This window comes from Myxine glutinosa, chromosome 5, assembly GCF_964187855.1.
Source record: "Myxine glutinosa chromosome 5, kmMyxGlut1.1, whole genome shotgun sequence".
NCBI classification, from domain to species: domain Eukaryota; kingdom Metazoa; phylum Chordata; class Myxini; order Myxiniformes; family Myxinidae; genus Myxine; species Myxine glutinosa.
The window spans coordinates 127,315,674-127,338,021 of NC_136265.1; the positions used below are offsets into that span (position 1 = coordinate 127,315,674).

General features: G+C 46.4%; 1 protein-coding gene across 1 annotated transcript in view; it reads left to right on the top strand.

Moving 5' to 3' along the window:
- The first annotated feature begins 262 nt into the window (after positions 1-262).
- LOC137427117 (CKLF-like MARVEL transmembrane domain-containing protein 4) overlaps positions 263-22,348 on the top strand; it is a 30,096-nt gene continuing 8,010 nt past the window's right edge. The window contains exons 1-4 of the mRNA XM_068116300.2: positions 263-445; positions 8,359-8,543; positions 10,943-11,119; positions 15,254-15,352. Coding sequence (XP_067972401.2) covers positions 8,379-8,543; positions 10,943-11,119; positions 15,254-15,352 — 441 coding nt within the window. The 5' untranslated portion in view covers positions 263-445; positions 8,359-8,378. The remainder of the gene's footprint in view (positions 446-8,358; positions 8,544-10,942; positions 11,120-15,253; positions 15,353-22,348) is intronic.

Sequence of the window (22,348 nt, forward strand, 5' to 3'; positions counted from 1 at the left end):
GTGAACCTCGAAGATGTAAACGGTGTTTAAAATGGATATATATTTAAGTCGTGTATATCTATATCGACTATATTCATAAACGGGTTCATGTTAAATTTTTTATTTTTTTTCACCCGTATTCATTCTTCATGGAGATTCGTTCTTTAAATTAGGCGAAAGTGCAATTGATGAGGAATAGAGTGGTTTATGTACGAAATAAAGCACTAATAATTGAAACCTCAGTGTCTCACTGTGTTGGGTAAAAGATGGACGAGTTAGGAACGAATCAGTACCGGATGTGACGTGAGCGAATTGGGGTATTCCCATTTTCCCCGGAAGTAAGCGAATTAGCGAATTTAGTCGGGGAGGTGTTTCGTTCGGAGGATCGAAGTGAGAGGAAAAGGGAAGCTTGGTTTATTTGGTTCCGGGGAAAAAACCAAAACTCGGACTCGGACCAAGGCAAGAGGTAAGACAGGACTCCCACGACGCCACGGTACACACCAGACGGTACACACCAGACGGTACACACGTCACTGTACGCACACACCAGACGGTACACACGTCACTGTACGCACACACCAGACGGTACACACGTCACTGTACGCACACACCAGACGGTATACACCAGATTGTACACACGCCACTGTACGCACACACCAGACGGTATACACCATACGGTATACACCAGATGGTACACACGCCACGGCACGCACACACGCCACGGCACGCACACACGCCACGGCACGCACACACGCCACGGCACGCACACACGCCACGGCACGCACACACCAGACGGTACACACGTCACTGTACGCACACACCAGACGGTATACACCAGATTGTACACACGCCACTGTACGCACACACCAGACGGTATACACCATACGGTATGCACCAGATGGTACACACGGCACGCACACACGCCACGGCACGCACACACGCCACGGCACGCACACACCAGACGGTACGCACACACCAGACGGTACGCACACACCAGACGGTACGCACACACCAGACGGTACGCACACACCAGACGGTACGCACACACCAGACGGTACGCACACACCAGACGGTACGCACACACCAGACGGTATACACCAGACGGTACACACGGTACACACGGCGCGTTACGCACACCAGACGGTACGCACACATCAGATGGTACGCACACATCAGATGGTACACACCAGACGGTACACACGCCACGGTACGCACACACGAGACGGTATACACCAGACGTTACACACCAGACGTTACACACCAGACGTTACACTCGGCACGATACACACGGTACACACGGCGCGTTACGCACATCAGACGGTACGCACGCCACGGTACACACACACCCAGGCGGTGCACACGGCACGGTACAGTACACATGGCACGGTACACAAGGCACTGTACTCGAGATGGTACGCATGGCATGGTACACACGGCACGGTAGATACAATACACGGCACGGTACATGGTACAGAACACAGCACGACACGGTACACACACCAGACGGTACACACACACCAGACGGTACACACACACACACACACCAGAGGGTACACACACACACACCAGAGGGTACACACACACACACTCCAGAGGGTACACACACACACACCAGAGGGTACACACACACACACCAGAGGGTACACACACACACACCAGAGGGTACACACACACACCAGAGGGTACACACACACACCAGAGGGTACACACACACACACCAGACGGTACACACACACCAGATGGTACACACACACCAGACGGTACACACACACCAGATGGTACACACACACCAGACGGTACACACACACCAGACGGTACACACGGCACGATACACACCAGAAGGAACACACATCAGGCGGTACACACACGACACGGTACATACGGCACCGTACAGTAAACATTGCACGGTACACACGGCACTATACTCGAGACAGTAAACATGACATGGTACACACGGCATGGTACACACTAGGCGGTACACATGGCACAGTGCAGTACACACCTGACGTGCACACGACACGGTATACATGGCACGGTACTCGAGACGGTGCACATGACATGGTACACACAGCACGGTAGATACTTTATACAGCACGGTAAACGAGACGGTACACACAGAACACGACACTGTACACAGTACGGAACACAGCACGACACTGTACACACCAGACGGTACACACGGCAGGGTACAGTACACATGGCATGGTACACATGGCACGGTAGATACAGTACACGGCATGGTACATGGTACGGAACACAGCACGACACGGTACACACAGCATGGTACACACTAGGCGGTACACATGGCACAGTACGGTACACACCAGAAGGTACACCCGGCCCAGTACGGTACACACCAGATGGTACACACGGCACTTGGTGTTCTTTCAACAGTACGACAGGGGTTCAAACTCAAGACCTTAAGATCTTAATGAAGCCAGCCACCTTAACTGTTAAGCCAACACCAGTGTGAAGAATACATATTTACATAAATACCGCTCACACATAAATACATATTTACATAAATACCGCTCACACATAAATACATATTTACATAAATACCGCTCACACATAAATACACATTTACATAAATACCGCTCACACATAAATACATATGTACATAAATACCGCTCACACATAAATACATATTTACATAAATACCGCTCACACATAAATACATATTTACATAAATACCGCTCACACATAAATACACATTTACATAAATACCGCTCACACATAAATACACATTTACATAAATACCGCTCACACATAAATACATATGTACATAAATACCGCTCACACATAAATACATATTTACATAAATACCGCTCACACATAAATACACATTTACATAAATACCGCTCACACATAAATACATATGTACATAAATACCGCTCACACATAAATACATATTTACATAAATACCGCTCACACATAAATACATATTTACATAAATACCGCTCACACATAAATACACATTTACATAAATACCGCTCACACATAAATACATATTTACATAAATACCGCTCACACATAAATACATATTTACATAAATACCGCTCACACATAAATACATATTTACATAAATACCGCTCACACATAAATACACATTTACATAAATACCGCTCACACATAAATACATATTTACATAAATACCGCTCACACATAAATACATATTTACATAAATACCGCTCACACATAAATACATATTTACATAAATACCGCTCACACATAAATACATATTTACATAAATACCGCTCACACATAAATACACATTTACATAAATACCGCTCACACATAAATACATATTTACATAAATACCGCTCACACATAAATACATATTTACATAAATACCGCTCACACATAGTAAGAGATTTTTAGTGATTGAAGAACGTGATTTGTGATGAGGTGAAGGGCTACACCTAAAGCCTGTATTTGAATAATTCACAAAAGGTAAAGGACCCCAAATAGGTGACCGACCATCATACCTTTCAGTTATTATGTACTGGAAGGTAACCTATCATGGGATCTTTAAAGTCCACAAGTGATGCCGGCAAATAGGACACCCAGCTTAACATTCCTCTGAAGGACGGCACCGGGCGCACACGTTGAGGAAACGCCAGGATGGCGGTTTATGTCTGAGATGTGAAGCCTGGCTGGACGTCTCGGAAGTGAGTGTACGCACCTTTAGGGTCTAGTCTAGGCTATCCTGCCAGCCCAGAAAAAAAAGTATTTAAATTTCTGTCCTGACTGACTCCTAGGGAAGGTAGTGGCAAACCTACCAGGATAACCAAAACCACCCGGAAGGTACGGTATAAAGAAAGTGCTCACATTTACATAATTCGAGAAATTGCCTCTTCCTGTTCCATGGTGAATGATCCATGGTTTTGTGTGAATTTTAGTGTTGTGCCGCCATCGAGGGATATCGAAACGGAGTCGGACGTAGTGGTTGTCCTGTGCCAGTGCGTAGCTGCCATCGGTCGATCAGCCACACGCAGTGTGGCCTCGGCTGGCTTACATTTGGTCACGTGCTGCTGTATCCACATATTATTTCCCCGAATTATAATTCGCCATTACAATATTCCCAAATTATGCAAATGATTATATGAATTCACATAAATTACCAATATTCTTATGCAAACTCCAGGCAGCACAAATCTTACACCGCTTAAGAATCATCACCAGACGTGATTACAGCCTGGAATTGTGGTTCAACCAGGAACAAACCAGACTGGCCTTGTGGTTACAGCAACCGCTCTGGGTGTAGGAGGTCGAGGTTTGCTTCCAACGCTGGCCGAGTCGGTCGTACCAAAGACTTCAAAAAAGATAGGTGCTGCTGACTTGTTCCACGCTCCACATTGAGAGGAAAGAGCACGATGAACCTTGTGGTTTGGCATGTCGTGAGGTGGGGAATTTCTCATTAATTGCTCTGCTGACTGGGGAGAAAAAATACGTGTGCCCTGGGAAGTGACGTCATTTCCCCCCCCTCCCAAGGGCAGCAGCTGCGTTTTTCTGGTCAGGTCTGGCGTTGTGGTGTGTGTGTGTGTGTGTGTGTGTGTGTGTGTGTGTGTGTTATATATATATATATATATATATATATTTTATAAACAGGAATCAAATTCTTGCTAAGTGTGAAAAATTCTGACAATACGGGACTCGAACCACGGACCTCCATTGATTACACGTCAACAGCTCACTGCGCTATTGAGCCAGCCGCAATCTCCTCAGAACTTTCCGCACTTAACACTGCGAGCTTTAGTTTGTGTGTGTGTGTGTGTGTGTGTGTGTGTGTGTGTGTGTGTGTGTGTGTGTGTGTGTGTGTGTGTGTGTGTGTGTGTGTGTGTGTGTGTGTGTGTGTGTGTGTGTGTGTGTGTGTCAAGATCAGATCTGATCATGGTAGTGGTTACCAGGAAGCAAGTGCCACACCAGCTATTGCACATGCATCTTGACCAATAGAAAATGCCTACCACGCATTGCCCTGTGGTGGTTATTCACATTATCCTGCCGCACATTAACCAGTTCTGCTAATCAAATGCGAAACAGGCGGAGCCGAAGCAAATGTTTAGCCAGAAGAGCCTTAAAAAAAAAAGTATATGTTTGAAAATCCATTCTCCAACGTATTTTTTAAAACTTAAATTGGATTATTTACTTATTTATAGAACTTTACTGTATTTAGTTAATTTGCAAGGTTGTTATTCTTACCCTTCATCACACAAACCTTCAATGTGTTGACATTACATTTCACAAGTGAGAAGTAAATATTTGATTGAATAACGAGACTTCTTTAAACGACGTTGTCATTTTTAACAAAGTGATCTGCGGCTCATGGAAGAGCTCTACATGTACCATACACAGGACAAGGACATTTGGAGATAACAGTATACCTCAACATGAATCACAAACACGTGAGTGGACATCGGACAGGTTAACACGGTACATCGTCGTCTGAACCAGGTTAAGTCGTCTCGTGAGATGTCTGCCCAGCTGGGATTACCAAACATTGAGTCGATTTGTTTTTATCCAATGGGAAGACACCAACTGGTTATCTTTTAATGAATTGAGCAGGAATGAACAGAATTGCACGTGGTCATTCAGCTTTTCCATATTGTTCGTCGAATCGCAATGGAAACCTTTAAGAGTTTGGTTTCTTGTCGTAGTAAAAACTCTGCTGTTTGTCTGTTATGGCATCTAAGGAATGTGGTAGCTAACTTCCTGAAGTTGGTGATGGTTATGACGATAAGTCACTGCGGATATGTTTTTCTTGTTCCCTGCCCCCTTATAGACCTTCAGACTACGTACAGTTCAACACTTGTTGGAATGGACAAATTGAAACGGCCTCGGTTGAAGCTCATCTGCGTTATACGTTTATTTGGGGAGCGTCATCTATTTATACTAATAAAATAGCGTGTGTGTGTGTGTGTATGTGTGTGTGTGTGTGTGTGTGTGTGTGTGTGTGTGTGTGTGTGTGTGTGTGTGTGTGTGTGTGTGTGTGTGTGTGTGTGTGTGTGTGTGTGTGTGTGTGTGTGTGTGTGTGTGTGTGTGTCACCACCATAGATCCATGACGATGACAGCTAGAAACTTGAAACTTTGTACGCATACTCGGGGGACCCCAAGGGTGTGCACCTTCGTATTATTTATTAATTAATTAATTTTTTGAACATTTCTTTTTAAATTCCTTGCTTTTACCGTCACTGGGGATGGCTCGTTGCGAACAAGGGAAAGCAAAATGGTTAATTTAAAAATGCATGGGGTTTATAGAAAAAAAAATAGCCCCGAGTGGTCATCTCTTGAGGTTGTAGTTCAGAGCTCTGCTGATTTTGGGACACCCCCTTGGGAGTACCACCGATTCCCTTGGAGGCCCTCTGATACAAGATCGAAAAAAATCTAAGACAGGGCAATCCTGTGGACCATCGAGTAGAAGGACTGTCGGGTTTCAATACAATCGGTTGGTAAATAAGGAATGAGTAGGGATCCGAAGTTTCAGGGGGTAACCCTCCTCTGGGAGCCCCTATCATCCGAAACCGAAAAATGGAAGCTGAAGTGATTGTGCGGCTACTCTCTTGCATTCATGTGACCAGTTTCAGATCAGCCGGGGGGTGATAAGGGAGGAATAGCAAAAATAGCAAAAAGTTAACGGACAGAAGACCAGACGGACAGACATAGTGACCCGTTTTATAAGTTTATCTCTTCGAGAATCGAGATGAGATGACCTAAACATAAGGGCAATACTTCCCTGGTAGATAAAGCAGTACACGACACCGACCGAAGGTATTCTAAACCAATTTCAGTCGTTCCTAGAAGACAGGGCAGCAGCCTCCCCCTTCATCGAAATTGTGTGTGTAGTTTCTGAGAAAAAGAAGAAAGCAAATACCTATTTTGTGGGGTCAAACATTGGCCCACATTGACCCCCGTAGACCTCCTTAGAGTTTGAACATACCAAATATAATTTGTGCCAAGTTTGGTCGCAATCTCATCAGCAGTTTCAGAGAAGAAGGTGCAAGTGTTGACAGACGGACGATGTCCCATCACATAAGCTCCCTGGAATTACGTTCCAGGTGAGCTAAAAATTATCTTGCTGTTCTTTTAATTCTGGTTACAATGCCACGTCCACCCTTCCTCCCCATCCCTGTCTCTCCTCCCTCCCCGTCTCACCTCCTGCCCGGCCCTGTCTCGCCCCCCTCCTTACCCCCGTCTCTGCTCCATTCCAGTCATTGGGCGACCCCCTCCCCATCCCAGTCTCATCCCCTTCCCATCCCAGTCTCACCCCCTTCCCATCCCAGTCTCACCCCCTTCCCATCCCAGTCTCATCCCCTTCCCATCCCAGTCTCACCCCCTTGCCATCCCAGTCTCACCCCCTTGCCATCCCAGTCTCACCCCCTTCCCATCCCAGTCTCATCCCCTTCCCATCCCAGTCTCACCCCCTTGCCATCCCAGTCTCACCCCCTTCCCATCCCAGTCTCACCCCCTTCCCATCCTACCTCACCCCCTCCTTGTCCCCGACTCGCCCCGCCCCCCCATTCCCTGTCTTGTCCCACCTGTCCCCCTCCCATGTCCCCATCTTGCCGTCTGTCTTGCTGTCCCCATCTCGCCCTCCTCCCCACCGCCGTCTCGCCCCCTCCCCACCGCCGTCTCGCCCCCTCCCCATCACCGCCGTCTCGCCCCCGCCCCACCGCCGTCTCGCCCCCTCCCCACCGCCGTCTCGCCCCCTCCCCACCGCCGTCTCGCCCCCTCCCCACCGCCGTCTCGCCCCCTCCCCACCGCCGTCTCGCCCCCTCCCCACCGCCGTCTCGCCCCCTCCCCACCACCGCCGTCTCGCCCCCTCCCCACCACCGCCGTCTCGCCCCCTCCCCACCACCGCCGTCTCGCCCCCTCACCACCACCGCCGTCTCGCCCCCTCCCCACCGCCGTCTCGCCCCCTCCCCACCGCCGTCTCGCCCCCTCCCCACCGCCGTCTCGCCCCCTCCCCACCGCCGTGTTCATGCTGTCAAATCTGTTATGGCATCATAACCATGATGTATAAAGGGATGCGCCAGAAGAATGTGCTGCACGCCTGGAACAAGATTGCCGTCGGGCAGGTACTCTGCTATGGTATCACGAATCATAAAGACAAGTTGAGCTACATTCAAAGTACACCGCCCCCATGACAAATAAACAACATATCGTGCAGTGCTCGACATTGCTGGGGCGCTTTAAGTGCCCGAGAATGCCACAGTGCAGCACATGGAGACGGAATTAGGAGGGAGCGGCGTACAATAACGTGATGCCACTGTTCCTGTAGGGAGCAGGTGCTTCTAGTAATAACAAGCATTGTAAAGTGATGATGTTTCATTCCCCGAGAGTGTATTTTGAAAGTCAGTGTTTTGTGTTTTGATGGACCAGGTTGAAATTGGAATGCTGAGATGGCTTCCGGTACATCCAGTGAACCCCATTTTGGCGAGGCACAGACCCCACTGGCTGATCGACCTTATCAACCAACAACAGAACCTGCTGTGCGAGATCCCCCTGGATCCTCTTCCAAGGCGTATTTGAGGTCAATAAATGGTCTGCTCAAAATAGCACAGGTGGTAAGTGCCACAGTTTATTGAGAAACTTAGAGCAATAAATATAATAAATCTATCCATCTGTGCCTCATCTGTACCATTTAGGCCTTAAAATGCATGTTGTTGTTGTTGTTGTTGTATCCATCTGTACCTCGATTGGTTGGTACTTTGGCAGATACTTAACTTAGCATTTCAGTTCACTGTAAACCAATTTGGGAATGTATGATTACTATTAACTTTTCCAAACTAAATTTAACAACTACTCCATCTAATCATATGTATATATATATATATATAGCTGGGTTCACGTCTGTGGGTCATAAGCATCGACCATTTCCCAGATGCTACCATTTTTTTTTTGTATACTTAGTCGAGGCTTGTAAAGTGGGAGACAAAAATGGGAGAGACGGAGAGAAACACAACAACAGTAGGGAAGAGGGACATCAGGAGATCTGTGGAAGAGAGAGAGAGGGTTGCGGTGGGGTGCACAATAAACAAGATGGACACTTCAGGGGATTTCAGGAAGGAAAACAGGGAATTTGTGTTTTGGGTGGATTAACAGGGTTAGAAAAGATCAAGGTTTTGGATAAGAGATGGTGGTGAACAGCTGTATTGAAGACCTGGAGGGAGGAGTGGGATTGAAGAGTGTGGGAGTTTGTTCGAAAGGCGGGGAAAAGAGGAATGAAAGAGTGAAAGTGAGCAGAGATTCTTGATTTCGGCAGTTCACCAGAAGAGGATTGCTGGCAGATCTTGAGTCCTGCAGGAATATTTGGGGAACCGAGCAGGTTGTGCAAGGCAAGGCCGGAGAGGAGTCGGCAGAAGACAGAAAGACCATCAACCATCCTGCGGTGAAAGAATAAAAGGCCCACAGAATCGGCTTCATCACGGGAGATTCCAATGATTCTGAAAGCTTTGGTTTCAACAGCGTGAAGACGAGCTCGGTGTGAGGCAGGAGCACCAGCCCAGAGGGGCGAGCAGTACTCCATTGAGCTGCGGATGAAACCCTTGTATGTGGTAAGAAGCTCAGTGGTGCCGTCGACGGAGAATGGCTCTATCTGCAACTGGCTTTGGAGGCCAGCTTGGAAATGTGGTTTTCCCAGGAAAGATCATGGCAGATAGTGAGACCCACAAGCTTGAGTGACAGAACTTCGTCGTTGTATCCTGTTGGCATTTTGAGGGAATTTTTTTTTTTTTTTTTTGGTGGGTGCCTAAAACACTTCCTTAAACCCACTAAGGAATGGCGTTGGGTCTGGTTTCATATTACCTTGCACATAACTTAGGCATTCTAGAGCACTTAAAAAAAATCTAACTTTTGTTTTCAAATTTCTCAAAAATGTTTTTTTGCCTAAAACACCCCACGGCACACACTGAGGAACCTGAAAGTTTGACGAACATCAGTTCAGCCATCTGAGAAAAATGTACATACATGCACACACATGCACACACATGCACACACATGCACACATACATACACACATACTCCCACACACATACACAAACACAAATACACCCACACACATACGTACTCACACATACACATACATATACACACACACATACTGTACATGCATACACACATACACACATACACATACACACACACATGCACACACATGCACACACATGCACACACATAAACACACACACAGTCACACACACACACGCCCACACACACATACATACATACACACATACACCCACACACATACACAAACACAAATACACCCACACACATACGTACTCACACATACACATACATATACACAGACACATACTGTACATGCATACACACATACACACATACACATACACACACACACACATGCATACACACATACACACATACACGCACACATACACCCACACACATACACCCACACATATATATATACACACACACACACACTGACACTCACACTCACACTTATACATACATACTGACACATATACATACATGCACACATATACATACATGCACATACACACACACACACACACACACACACACACACACACACACACACACACACACACACACACACACACACACACACACGGCACACTCCCCCGAAGCCCTCTCCCTCCCACAGATCTCCCGATGTCCCTGTTCTCTACTTTTGTACTTGTGTGCTTCCCTCTCTCTCCCCATCTTGTCTCCCGCTCCCTTTATTGTATGTCTGGTGTGTCCGTTTTTATTTTTTGTGATTGATGTGTGTGGTGTTTGTGTGTGTCTTACACGAGCTTTCATGAGCCTCGATCGTGTATACAAAAAAAAAAAAAAAAATCTCATACTGTAGTGGAATTACAGCTATGACTGCCATTTAAACATTGCTTGATTGCCGGGGGAATGTCGTACATTATTATTTTCCTTACAATAGAAACTATTAAGTGCTCTTCCATCTTTTCATCTCTCTGTGGATCAGGTGACGTCCTTCATTGCCTTCATTTGCGTCGAGGTGGTCGATAGATGCCGCAACTGCAAAGCGTTGTACTTCTTCGAGTTTGTAAGCTGCAGCGTATTTCTCATCTCCTTCTCTCTCCTCATCATCTTCTGCTTCAGACTGAACAAACGCTTTTCTGCCATCAACTGGAAGCTCACGGTACGTTACTCAAAAATATTTTGTTCATGTGTTACAAAAAAAAAATGGTGCGCATCCCTTGTTCTGTTTCCATTTTATTTTGCTATCACTTGTGGATAGGCTGACAAGATAGCTTTGAGGTACGCACACTCGCCCCTGCTGTCTAGCCTTGGTTTGAATCCCAATAAATAAGCTATAAACTGTGATCCCTGTGTTTCACATGCAGGGTGAAACATCAATGTGTGTGTGCCGTTCCCCTGCTGGACGTTTAACGGGCTTCCCATCTACCAGAATTATTTGGTGGACGTTAGAGATCACATGGTGTCGTTCGTGAAGAGTAGGCGAGCTGTCGCAGGCACCCTGAACAAATTACAAATTCCTGCCCTAACCAGCAGAGGGCAGTGCATCTGTGGCACAGTGCACCCAGGCGGTGTATAACAGTGTAACGTGTTAGGCCCACCAGAAAACCAAGATGGTGGCTATATAAATTTTGTCTCGCTGCTATGGTGGGTGGAGTCAACCGACGTATGTGGGTGTGGCCTGGCAGCTGTCTGACCATTGGGTGCTCGTTATCAAGATTCAACCCCCAACAAGAACCCTATCAACAGCAATGCGAAACTCTTGTAGACCTGCAACATGTCGCAGGTAAAAATATGCATTTTTCAAAGGGAAGGAAAAAACTTTGAATGATAAAGGTGAGACGACTAGCAGGCACTCCCACCCTCCGGGCATCGTCATCCAGACCGATGGCTCACGCCTCCGGGCAGGAGTCTTGGCCCACCTTCAATGGAAAATGCTACGGCACAGTCTTCGAAATGCACAGTATATTTTTTGTCATTTTAAAAATAAATTTCATTGATCACAACATATCGTACTCCATATCATGAGATAAAGGAAGATGTGTGTAATACTATCTACCACCAAAGGGGGCGCTATTTGCAGCCACGTTTACTCCATTATAGTAAGATTATCATTTTGTTCTGGTAATATTATTCAAATTAAAAGCCCCACATAACTTGTATAAATGTATAAATACATTTAATACAATTTAATACAAAAAAAAAAATACAATTAACAGTCACATGTATAAATAGAGATGCTGAAAAGGATAAATCGACCCTTCTAGCCTGGAACTCGTGTCCATCCAAACATTACAGCGCTTGCAGTTCGACCCCACTCGAACCCAGTAGTATGCAGCACAATGAAAAGACAATCTTGAACAGAGAGACAGCCGAGCAAACCAAACAGGTGTTGCTTTTTCCCCAATAAGTGAAGGTACGCAGGCTTATTTGAGGCAACTAGGGCATTGCCCGTACGTGGGTGCCCGTTCCTTGCCAAAAAAAAAAAAAAACGCTACCCGTACGCTCTACCCCGCCCGTACGCCCGTAAACAAAAAAAACAACGCTCTTCGCTTCCGCCCTTCGCTCTGACTGAATTGGGAGAAATAATGCGCATAAGAAATCGAATTACGTACCGTAATGGCGGTCAGCTCGTAACGCGCTCAGCTCCGCTCGTCTCACATCGGCCACGCCTACGCAACAAAGCGTTCTGTGATTGGCTGCCGGAAGTGAAGTCTTCACTGTCCGGAAGTTCGCAAATCGCAGTTACGATGAATCGTTTTAATTTAATCGCAGTTTGAATTCGTTTTAAAACATAGTTTAACGGCAACATAGTTTTCCAACGTGAAATAAATGAATACGCTGTCAAATGTGCCGTCCGAGGCAGAGTCTGATCGCCACGTTCGGCACACGTGATAGCTCGCTGCTCTCTGATTGGTTGAAGCGTTTTTTGGACATAGCTCGGTAAGTACTTGTCCGATTAATTTCAAACCTTGAAAAGGCACATCCTCGGGTCCCCAGCAATATACCTGGCAAGTTTAAAGTATATCGGACCCGTGGTTGTCGAGAAACAGCGGTCACAGACAAACACACAGACACACAGACACACAGACACACAGACACACAGACACACAGAGATTACTGGAATTATAGATAGATGGAAACAAGCCGGCACACACAGAACATGTCCTCAAACAGAAGTCAGCACCCACATTCAAGCACCGGTACCTATCAACGAGCACACTTCCCAAACTCTTGTGGGTATTAATAAATAAATAAAATCCATTGCAACCCATGAATATTTGTTATTCAATGGACAACAACATTTTTGAGAACAGTTAGGGTTAGGTTTAGGGTTAGCATTTTCATCCAAACGAATGGATCATAATGTTTGAAGCCTGGGTTGGAATAATACGTATTTGTCATCAGCATATTTGTTTGTACGTATTTGCCAGTAAGCCTGGTGTTGGCTTAGCGGTTAGGGTGCCGGCTTGGGATCCTAGGATCCTGGGTTCGAATCCCGGTCGATCGCTGAATTAACGCCAGGGGGGTTGACTCAGCCTGTCATCCTTCCGAGGTCGGCAAATTGAGTACCAGTTCACTGGTAATTCCCTGTGTGTCGCAAGAGGCGACTAACAGGGTTGGCGGCAGGAAGGGCATCCGGCCATAAAACATTGCTTCAAAAAGGGGACCAAGGTGCCCGGAAAAGGCCAACCCCTGCTCTGCGGGGGAAAATGGCCTCTAAAGGTGGTTCTTCTGTCCAATGTCTGCTAATGTCATTCTAATTCACAAAGTACACATATGTTTACTAATGTCTTTGGCTTGCCTGTGATGTCTGTACAAGTTCCATGAAGAGCTTCAGATCAAGGTTAAAAAGGTTGAACCAGGTGATTAGAAATTATCGCATTACAAGTGTGCGGAGATTGTGGTCTTACAAAAAAGACAAAATCACAAAAATACAACCACCGTGGGGAGGCTGTACATAATCTGCAAAGATGCAAAACAAGCAATGGCTTCTTCTCTTCATCAAGGCAAAGTGGCAGTCTTTCTGCCGGCAGGATGGCCTAGAGGTACGCACACTCGCCTCTTAGCTGTCTTGCCTCAGTTTGAATCCTGATCCAGCTGTAAACGCGCTTCCCAGGGTTTCAGAGGATGGGTGATTCATCAATGCGTATGCCGTCCGTCGGATGGACGTGAAAACCTGGCTTCCTGTCTGCAGAAATTAGTTGGTTGACGATAGATCCCATCGTGTTCTTTGTTAAGAGTGGGCAAGCTATTTCCGGCATTCTGGAACAAATTACAAATTCCTGCCCTAACCAACAGAGGTTAGCATTGCATCAGTGTCACATCCACACCCTCAGCCAATGATGCTACGCTGCAGCCTTGTGTTGCATATAAAGGAAGAACAAGAGAGATCATTGGTTAGAATGGAGGATGGCATGAAGTGGCAGTACACTGCCTGCTTGAAGCCTTGGAGGGAAGAGTGGGGGGGGGGGGGCTGGTGGGGGGGGGGGGGGGGGAGAATGGCCTTTGGGAGGCCGTTCCATCGACAAAAGAAGTGAGGGACAAATTTTTCAGTTGACTCTGTTGTAGAATATAACCACCTTTAGAGGCCATTTTTCCCCGCAAGCGGGGGTTGGCCTTTTTCGGGAACCGTGGTTGTTGTTGTTTTTTGGTCCCCTTTTTGAAGCAATGTTTTACGGCCGGATGCCCTTCCTGACGCCAACCCTTTTTGCCGCCTTTAACGACAAACAGGGAATTACCAGTGAACTGGTACTCAATTAGCCGACCTCGGAAGGATGACAGGCTGAGTCAACCCCCCTGGCGTTAATTCAGCGATCGACCGGGATTCGAACCCAGGATCCTAGGATCCTAAGCCGGCACCCTAGCCGCTAGCCCAACACCAGGATGTATCATTTATGTATCATAGAATGTATCATAGAATGTATCATAGAATGTATCATTTAAATGAAAAGGAGCTTGGTATAGCGACTACTACTTAATTCCAGATGCTTGTAGCTCTGGAGTGGCAATTGAAAGAGTGTGGGCACAATATCAGCAGCAACATTCTCCATGCAGACTATGTGGTGGGGGTGGGAGGAGGAAGGGTTCGGTGAAGAATATGACGGATGGATGTATCACAATTCGACACGAATATTTTTCTCTGGTGGTTATACCCCTGCCCTCAACGCTTCTACCTCCCTCCTCACCCCAAACCTTCCATTGACCCTTATTTTATTTAAATGACTGAACTCGCAGCATTGGTATAAATCTGTTTATAATGTAAACCCCCCCCCCCTCCCTCTTGTTTTTCTAGGACGAGATAAATGCATTATTGGCTACATTGTTCCTGCTCATTGCCTGCATTGTACTTGCTGTGAAAAACTCTGGAAATAGTGCTGAGATTGCTGCAGTTGTGAGTACATTTCCTGCTTCCTGGTATTTGGTGTATAGGAACCACCTTTAGAGGCCATTTTATGTAGGTGTATGTAGGAAAAAAAAAAAGGCTTTGCTTTCCACGATACACGAGAACGTTCTTCTTGAACATGCGCCCCTGGCTGATTTGGAGCCAGGCCTAGAAACCATTGTGTTTGTATGATACGGCAGGCGAGAGTTTCTTCATGCATTTTCTATGAAATGGGAATCAGGTTTGTGACTTGTGGGACAGACGTTTTGAATCGCCCAATGCTTTGAGCATATCAGGTGTGCCTAATTACCTCCGCTACTGAAGGTGGACGGAAGTTATGTTTTCACCCCCGTTTGTCTGTCTATCTGTCTGTCTGTATGTTTGTCTGTGAGCAGGTTATCTCAAAATGTTATGGAGAGAATTGAGACAAAACTTGATGGACAGGTTAGCTTTGTGACGAGGGCGAATTGATTAGATTTTGGTGGTGAACCGGATCTGGATATTCGAATTTCTTCAGTGATTCTTCACAATTGAGTGGAAGGGCCAACACCGATATAATGCACAATATCTCAAGAAGGTGTGGAAGGATTATGACAAAACTTTGTAGATACGTTGGGTAGATGACAAGAAGAATCCGATTAGATTTGGGTTGAGGTCCAGATACAGATTCGGCCTATCAGTGGGATACAAAACATAAACTGTTCAGCCTGGCAGAGGTATGCGCTCTACCGAGTTCCTAATTACGAAATTAAATGCACTTGTTACTAAAGGTCTACCTGTCTATATAAAAGTAAGGTGGTAAAGCGCATCATTCCGGTGGGTGCTCCTCTTGTGCCGTTCTGGAGATTGTTGTTGTTCTTTGTTCCCCTTGTCCTAAGGGACGATTTTCAGGCATAAGCAATATATATATATATATAGAGAGAGACCAAATTTACAAGGTTATAAAAAAGGAAAAGCTGGTAGTCATATTAACCATCCAGATAGTACTCCCAGGACCTCTTGGTTTCAGTAGGTGGGATTCAGTCCTCCCGGTACCACTTGGTTTCAGTAGGTGGGATTCAGTCCTCCCAGGACCATTTGGTTTCAGTAGGTGGGATTCAGTCCTCCCAGGACCTCTTGGTTTCAGTAGGTGGGATTCAGTCCTCCCGGTACCACTTGGTTTCAGTAGGTGGGATTCAGTCCTCCCAGGACCATTTGGTTTCAGTAGGTGGGATTCAGTCCTCTCAGTACCACTTGGTTTCAGTAGGTGGGATTCAGTCCTCCCAGGACCATTTGGTTTCAGTAGGTGGGATTCAGTTCTCTCAGTACCACTTGGTTTCAGTGGGTGGGATTCAGTCCTCACAGGACCACTTGGTTTTAGTCGGTGGGATTCAGTCCTCCCGGTACCACTTGGTTTCAGTAAGTGGGATTCAGTCCTCTCAGTACCACTTGGTTTCAGTAAGTGGGATTCAGTCCTCCCAGTACCACTTGGTTTGAGTAGATGGGATTCAGTCCTTTCAGTACCACCAAGTATCTACCTTCGTTTTGGTGAAGGAAATACGAATCGCACCATGACATTGCAGAAGCAATCACAGACTGTGACAAAATCACAGACTGGTCAAACAAGTGGAACGTCTTTCAATCCTGACAAATCTCACACTCTTACTATGTCTCTCCGAAAAGATCGACTGGACAACCCTCCCATCTACTTTCTCAACAATCCTCTCCAAGAAGTTCTGTCGCTCAAGCTTTTGGGTCTCACTATCTGCCATGATCTTTCTTGGGAAAACCACATTTCCAAGCTGGCCTCCAAAGCCAGTAGCCGACTGGGCATCCTCCGTCGTGCGAAGTCCTTCCTGGGCACACCTGAGCTCCTCACCACATACAAGGCTTTCATCCGCAGCTCAATGGAATACTGTTCTCCCCTATGGGCCGGTGCTCCTGCCTCACACCTGGCTCGGCTTCACGCTGTTGAATCCAAAGTTTTCAGAATCATTGGAATCTCCCGCGATGAAGCTATCTCTGAGGGCCTTTCACTCACTCACCGCAGGCAGGTAGGTGGTCTTTGTCTTCTACCGACTCCTCTCCGGCCTTGCTCCCCCAGCTCTCTCTGTGCTCTGTCCCCCAAATATTCCTACAGGTCGCACAAGATCTGCCAGCCACCCTCTGATGGTTAAACTGCCGAAATCTCGGCTCTCTGCTCACCTTCACTCCTTCATTCCTCTTTTCTCCCGCCTCTGGAACAAACTCCCACACTCCCTTCAATCCCACTCCTCCCTCCAGGTCTTTAAAACAGCTGTTCACCACCATCTCTTATCTTCCCCGATCCAAAACCTTGATCTTTTCTACCCCCACTAATTCACCCCAGATCCACCTTGTTTGAAATTCCAACTTCTTTCCTGGAAGTCCTGGCAGTGTCCATATGTTTTATACCTCTCCAACCCCCCCCCCCCCCCTTCCCATGCCCCCTCTCAAAGCCCTCGCCCTCTCTCAGATCTCTCGATGTCTCCATGTCTCTCGGTCCCTGCTCTCAAATGTTGTGTTTGTGTCCTTCCCCCTCTCTCCCCATCTTGTCTACCGCTCCCGATGTTATTTGTTTTATGTGTCGGTTTGTCTTTCTGTGTGATTAATGTTCGCTCTTTCACGAGCCTCGATCTTGTATACAAAAAAAAAAAAAAAAAAGCTCAGGTGTTTGGGAAAAACAAGAATTCAGAGTGTTTCCCAACAAACAGCTGTAGTTGTAACTTGTCTACACCATTGTGAGTCATCGTGAAGACCACGCAATGAGTTATAGATGAACAAAATAGAAACTGTGGGAAGAATTTACATTCCAAACCCATCTTTGGAAGCGTCGCTTACTCCACTCAAAAATCCGACATGTTTAGGGACAAGTTCCAGGTGCTTGGTGACGTGTCAAAAGATGAGACCTTCTAAGTCTCAAGAACTCCTTCAGTCAGCAAGTAAATGTCCACGAGCCTCGTCGGAGGAGGTGTTAGGTCTTACCCTCATACTCTATGTTGCTCACCTCGAACGATGTTCACCTTGGCTGCAGCTCACGGACTATTGAAATGATTCCTCCCCTGCAGGATCCTTTGACCGCACCTTTTTGTAAGAGGCTCGAGGAGACAAAGGTGTGTTTCGCATCATCGAGTGAATTGTGTCTCGAGCGAACCTCGATCCCTGAAAGCTTTTAGCACCGACGGAGCAAAGATCGCGGACCATTGAGCAACACCTGTGCGAGCCATGGCTAATCATTATTATTAACGGCAGGACAATCCCTCGTTAATCGTCGTCACACGATGCGCCGAACAATTCATTGTGAAGGAAGGAAAAGCAAGGTGCACTTTGCTCCTCCGCCTCCTCTCGCTCGGCCGCTTATTGCTTCGCACCTATCGATTGAGCCCCGAGCGACGCCGAGCACCTTGCAAAATGACAAATTGCTACGTCGGCGTGCCCTCGCAGTCGGGTTACCTTTGCCAGGTGACATATCATCCATGCAGAGTTACGTCACCACGTCTGGAGACTTCGCAAGATTTTCTGTTTTATTCTTTACGTTTACACAGGGGAGTCTTGCTGGGCTATCCTTTGGGGTTACCTGTGTCTTTCAGGTGTCTGTCTATTTGCCCTCTGTTGATCTGCTCTTCCATGAGCCTCGATCTCTGTATGAAAAAGTAAATGTCTGTATGTCTGACAAAAAGAAAAAGGAAGTTTTCTTTCCAGAAGTCAATTCCAAGTCTGGAGGCTTCGTGTCTCTTCATAACAAGACCGACAGTCTGACGATGGTGTAACCTGGCTTGGATCTGCCGTGCACCTGTCAAGTGACCAGATCCTCAGCTCTGATTGGTGGACGTTTGTGAGGGACATACATACACCGGACAGACAGACAGGTGCTGTTCCAGATGCCCTGCGGGCAACATTGTAAAAATAGAATACACTGAGTGTGTCGTAGCACAACAGGTGTTTCACCCACACAATGAAAATCATCAAGTTCAAAATTACTCGGGGGGGTGAAAATAAACGATCAAAGGGAAGGAAACCTGAAGTACAACTTGTGAGACAATTGGCACAACGATTCGTCTTCATCTTTGAAAGGTCGGCTCGACGCCAGTAGAGGCACTCGGCCCGTCTTACCTGCACAGATATTGATAAAAAAAAATTCTCTACCTTGAACACACAATGGCTACCCCTCAACTTAGTCCTGACCCCCTGGGGCATGAACCTGGGGTCAAAAAAAAAAATCGTTACATATTTAATGCATAATTTAATGGCCTTGTTCCCCAGCTCTATCTGTGCTCTGTCCCCCAAATATTCCTACAGGTCGCACAAGATCTGCCAGCAACCTTCTTATGGTTAAACTGCCAAAATCAAGACTCTGCTCACCTTCACTCTTTCATTCCTCTTTTCTCCCACCTCTGGAACAAACTCCCTCACTCCCTTCAATCCCACTGCTCCCTCCAGGTCTTTAAAACGGCTGTTCACCACCATCTCTTATCTTCCCCCATCCAAAACCTTGATCTTTTCTACCCCCGTTAATTCAAATCCTGGAAGTCCTAGCAGTGTCCATGTGTTTTATACCCTCCACCTTCCCATGCCTCCTCCCCCCAAGCCCTCTCCCTCCCACGGATCTTCCGTTGTCCCTGTTCTCTACTGTTGTACTTGTGTGCTTCCCTCTCTCTCCCCATCTTGTCTCCTGCTCCCTTTTTTGTATGTTTTGTGTGTCCGTTTTTTTTTTGTGTGATTGATGTTAGCTCTTACACGATACTCGATCCCCATCTTGTCTTCCGCTCCCTCTTTTTGTGTGTTTTGTTTGTCTGGTTGATTTGTTTGTGAAATAAATGTTAGCTCTTTCACGAGCCTCGATTCAGTATACAAAAAAAAAAAAAAAAAAAAAAAAAAAAAAAAAAAAAAAAAAAAAAAAAAAAAAAAAAAAAAAAAAAAAAAAAAAAAAAAAAAAAAAAAAAAAAAAAAAAAAAAAAAAAAAAGTACTGAGAACCTCCGGGAATCTGGCAAAAAGCAGTGTGATTAGGAAATGTTACTGACCGATATGTATCTTAACTTGATACACACTAGTATTTTTTTTGTATACTTAGTCGAGCCTCGTGTAAGAGCTAACACAAAGAACATAAAATAAATGGAGCGGGAGACAAGAAGGGGAGAGAGAGAGAAGCACACAACAGCAGAGAACAGGGACATCGGGAGATCTGTGGAAGGGAGAGGGTTGGGGCAGGATCCACAGTATAGAAAATGGACAACTACAGGGACTTTCAGGAAAGAAAACAGGGAATTGGAAGAAGGTGGGTTTGGGGTGGATTAACGTGCATAGAAAATATCAAGGATTTGGATGGGGGAAGATAAGAGATGGTGGTGAACAGCTGTTTTGAAGATCTGGAGAGAGCAGTGGGAGTGTTCCTCTCTCCGGGAAACAGAGGAATGAAAGAGTGAAGGTGAGCAGAGAGTCTTGATTTTGGCAGTTTCACCAGAGGAAGGTTGCGTCCTGCAGGAATATTTGGGGGACAGAGCTGGGGGAGGTAGGCCGGAGAGGAGCCGGTCGAAGACAGAAAGACTGCGAACCTGCCTGCGATGAGAGAGTGAAAGACCCTCAGAATCAGCTTCATCGTGGGAGATACCAATGACCCTAAAAGCCTTGATTTCTACAATGTGAAGCTGAGCTAGGTGTGAGGCAGGGGCACCAGCCCAGAGGGGAGAGCAGTATTCCATCAAGCTGCGGATGAAAGCTTTGTAAGTGGTGAGAAACTTAGTAGTGCCAAGGAAGGACTTTGCACGACGGAGGTTGCTAAGTCGGCGACTGGCTTTGGAGGCCAGCTTGGAAAGTGGTTTTCCCAGGAAAGATCATGGCAGATTATGAGACCCAAAAGCTTGAGTGACAGAACTTCTTCGAGAGGATTGTTGAGAAAGTAGATGGGTGAGTTTTCCAGACAATTCAGAGAGACATGGTGAGAGTATGTCGCATTTATCAGGATTGAAAGACATGTTCCACTTGTTTGACCAGTTTGTGATTTTGTCCAGGTCTGCAGAGTGTGAAGAGGCTGCTGCCCGCCGATCTGAGGGTTGAGATATGGAGCGGCAGAGAGTGGTGTCATCAGCAAAAAGATAGAGGATTTTCCAGAGAGTCGCAGAGATCATTGATGAATATTACAAAAAGCACAGGGCCTAGAACACTGCCTTGAGGAACTCCAGTCTGGAGAAGAAGAAGAGATGAGAGAATTCCATTCAGGGTCACACGTTGACTACGACAGGAGAGGAAGTCCACCAGCCATGCATGGATATTTCCATGGATACCATAAGAGGCCGTAGCCAAAGGTACTCCTGGGGGTGTGATGGAGAGAGGGTAGGGCAGGGACAGTGAGGAAGATAGTTTTTGATAAAGAGAGCAACTCCACCACCAGGACGAGGCTCGGGTCTATCATACCGGAGGTGGGAGTAACAAGGGAAAGATACTAAGGAGTCAGAGACATCTTCAAGTAGGAAAGTTTCTGTTGCACAGATCAAGTCTGGTTTGTGAAAAGCAACCTGTATGGAGAAATCAGTCATGTTTGACCGAAGGCCTAGGATGTTTTGAGGTCCATACCATTAAGGCTGAGGGAGGGGAAGCATCGGATACATAAGAGGGGAGACAAGAAATAAGGGGACGAGAGAGAAAACAAAAGTGCTGAAGGTAGTAGGGAGAAAGACAATAAAAAGACAATTGTGGACTCAAACTCGGAAAATGTAGGCCTCAAAAACCCGGCACAAAAAGTCTGACAAATACTTCCAAATTTGCACAGCCTGGTGTTGGCATAGTGGTTAGGGTGCTGGCTTGGGATCCTCGGATCCTGAGTTTGAATCCCGGTCGATTCATTGAATTAACGCCAGGGGGGTTGACTCAGCCTGTCATCCTTCTGAGGTCGGCAAATTGAGTACTAGCTTGCTGGGATGAATGATCCCGGTGTGTACCCCGGTTTAGAATAGGTACACTGTATCCCTGTGCATCGTAAGAGGCGACTAAGGGTTGGCGTCAGCAAGGGC